At 52.1% G+C, this 2553-nt stretch overlaps 1 protein-coding gene across 1 annotated transcript in view; it reads left to right on the forward strand.

The window, feature by feature from the left end:
• Positions 1-2553, forward strand: part of RERE (arginine-glutamic acid dipeptide (RE) repeats) — a 47298-nt gene that overhangs the window by 42304 nt on the left and 2441 nt on the right. Inside the window, exons 10-11 of the mRNA XM_010138151.1 lie at positions 1-43; positions 606-1335. The exon at positions 1-43 is cut by the window's left edge and continues 26 nt beyond it. Coding sequence (XP_010136453.1) covers positions 1-43; positions 606-1335 — 773 coding nt within the window. The remainder of the gene's footprint in view (positions 44-605; positions 1336-2553) is intronic.

Genomic DNA, 2553 nt, shown 5'->3' on the forward strand with positions numbered 1-2553 from the left:
AGAGAGGGAGCGGGAGCGGGAAAGAGAAGCTGAAAGGGCAGCGGTAGGTTTATTTGTAGCTAAGAGCTGTTTAAGGGAGTTGGTGTGGTGGGATCTGACCTGGATGGCGACAGTGGAATGCTGTTAATGCACGTGCCATCAGGTGTTCGTGAATGCGGGAGCCTGATGTGTTAAGTGGAGCCAGCCAGCGATGAGCACCTCCTGGCCCGCCTGTAACTTCCTTCTCTTTAAAGAAAATGGAGAGTTTCTACTCATGGTCTTTCTGTGACATGTGGGAAGCCACTGCAGCTGGGGACAGCTAGGCCAAGCACTTACGTTTACTTGCAGTAGAAAAGCATTTTGTGCGGATCCAGTGAATGCCTCTGTGTACCTTGTACTGCTGTGCAGGCACAAGGGTGCTGTCGGCTGGAAAAATGGGGTTCTCAAAATAGGCTCCAGTTCTTCCCCAGAGCGCACTGGAGCACACAGCGGCAGGAGTCACGAGGCTCAGCAGGCTGAACTCTCCTCCTCTTAGAGCTGGAAATGCAGGAAGGGCAGCGCGTGCCTGCTGTGTTTGTAAGCCAGCTTTGTTGAGGTAACATTTTCTTCCCCATTCTGTGCAGCAGAAGGTGTCCAGCTCCTCCCATGAAGGCCGCCTGGGAGAGTCTCAGCTCAGCGGGCCAGCACATATGAGACCTTCATTTGAACCTCCGCCAACGACCATTGCTGCTGTGCCACCGTACATTGGTCCAGACACACCTGCTTTACGAACACTGAGTGAATATGCCCGTCCTCACGTCATGTCACCAACAAACCGTAACCATCCCTTCTTTGTTCCCCTGAACCCCACGGATCCGCTTCTGGCCTACCACATGCCTGGCCTCTACAACGTGGATCCCACTATCCGGGAACGAGAGCTGCGAGAGCGGGAAATCCGGGAGCGAGAAATTCGTGAAAGGGAGTTGAGAGAGAGGATGAAACCTGGCTTTGAGGTGAAACCCCCAGAGCTGGATGCCCTGCACCCAGCTACTAACCCCATGGAGCATTTTGCCAGGCATGGGGCACTGACTATTCCCCCAACAGCAGGACCTCACCCGTTTGCTTCCTTCCATCCGGGTTTGAACCCCCTTGAAAGAGAGAGACTTGCACTGGCAGGCCCGCAGCTGCGGCCTGAAATGAGCTACCCTGACAGACTGGCAGCAGAGAGAATACACGCCGAGCGGATGGCATCTCTGACCAACGACCCGCTGGCTCGGCTCCAGATGTTCAACGTTACGCCTCACCACCACCAACATTCACACATACACTCGCATTTACACCTACATCAGCAGGATCCCTTACATCAAGGTGAGCCGGGGGAGCGGGGCAAACGCTGGCAGCGGTACAGTGATCTTCGCTGAGACTGCGCAGTCGTTGTAGGAGGTCTCTGGTTTGTTGGGGTTTTTTAAGTACAGTGGTGTCTGGCGTACTGGTGGACACTCCATCGGGTGAAGGGAGCTCACTGGGAGAGATGTCATGGAACCGGTAACTGCCGGTGTTAGCAGTTTGTGCAGCGAATGTAGCCTACATCCTTGGAGCAGCGTGTGTTAAATGTCGCTGGGGTGTCTGCTGCTGGAGTTCAGAAGGAATTTGAGTGCTGTTGCAGAAGCCACGTTGTATAGCGAGGATACAGCAGGGTCTTGTAAGATTCATGAGGAGGAGGTAGGAGATGATAGTGCTGAATATCAGCATTCTTTGAGCTGTCAGCTGTGGGCTTTGGCTGAGACCAACTGCACAAATTACAGACAGCTTCAGTTTGAGGCAGGTTTACATACCCCACTGACAGCAGAAGAAATTTGTCATAGATTGTGTCTCTGCGAGGATTCTGTTGTTAGGTAGGTCACTTACCCGCTCTACAGGTAGGTCTGGATACTCCCCAGCCGTTTGTTCTGGACAGAAATATACCTGCTACGTTCTCGCTCTGTCTAGTGAGAGACTGGTGCAGCAAAGCCAAGTCAATTCCTCGTCAAGTCTCTCTTACCTCTGTTTGAAAAGTAATTTGGCTTTAATCTTGGATGCTGGGTTCAAATACAGGTGAGGCTCTTGAGATCTCCAAGCAGTTCTCGCTCCAGAGTAGCTCCACAGGTGAGGAAGGCCCAAATGTGCATAACCTCTGCGTCTCCTTAGAGCGGGGCTGAGTGCTGTGACCACTGTTTGTGCTCCGAGATAACAGAGGTGACAGCTGAGGGAGGCTTGTGGTGCTGGGGTTGTGTTCCTTTTGAGGGCGGTTCCTCTGCGGTCTGCTGCTGGCTTAACCTGCAGAGGTTTCCGATGGGCTGATGAGTCGGGATTTTCCCTGTTGCTTTGTGGATTTCTTTTTCTTGGAGAAATTGAAAGCGCTGGGTTGTTGCTTTAACAATTAAGACTGTTTCGTAAGCAGATGTCACCTGAAGATAAAAGTGGGTTTCAGATGGGATGGAGCTAAGCCAGTTAGGCCAAAGGCTGATCCATCTTAAGTCTAATGGGGCTTTTGATCTCCCAACAGTGAACGGTGCTTCCCCAAGCAGTTGATTATTTTATTTCTTTCCTCCTTCT

Source organism: Buceros rhinoceros, unplaced genomic scaffold, assembly GCF_000710305.1.
Source record: "Buceros rhinoceros silvestris isolate BGI_N320 unplaced genomic scaffold, ASM71030v1 scaffold23766, whole genome shotgun sequence".
NCBI lineage: Eukaryota > Metazoa > Chordata > Aves > Bucerotiformes > Bucerotidae > Buceros > Buceros rhinoceros.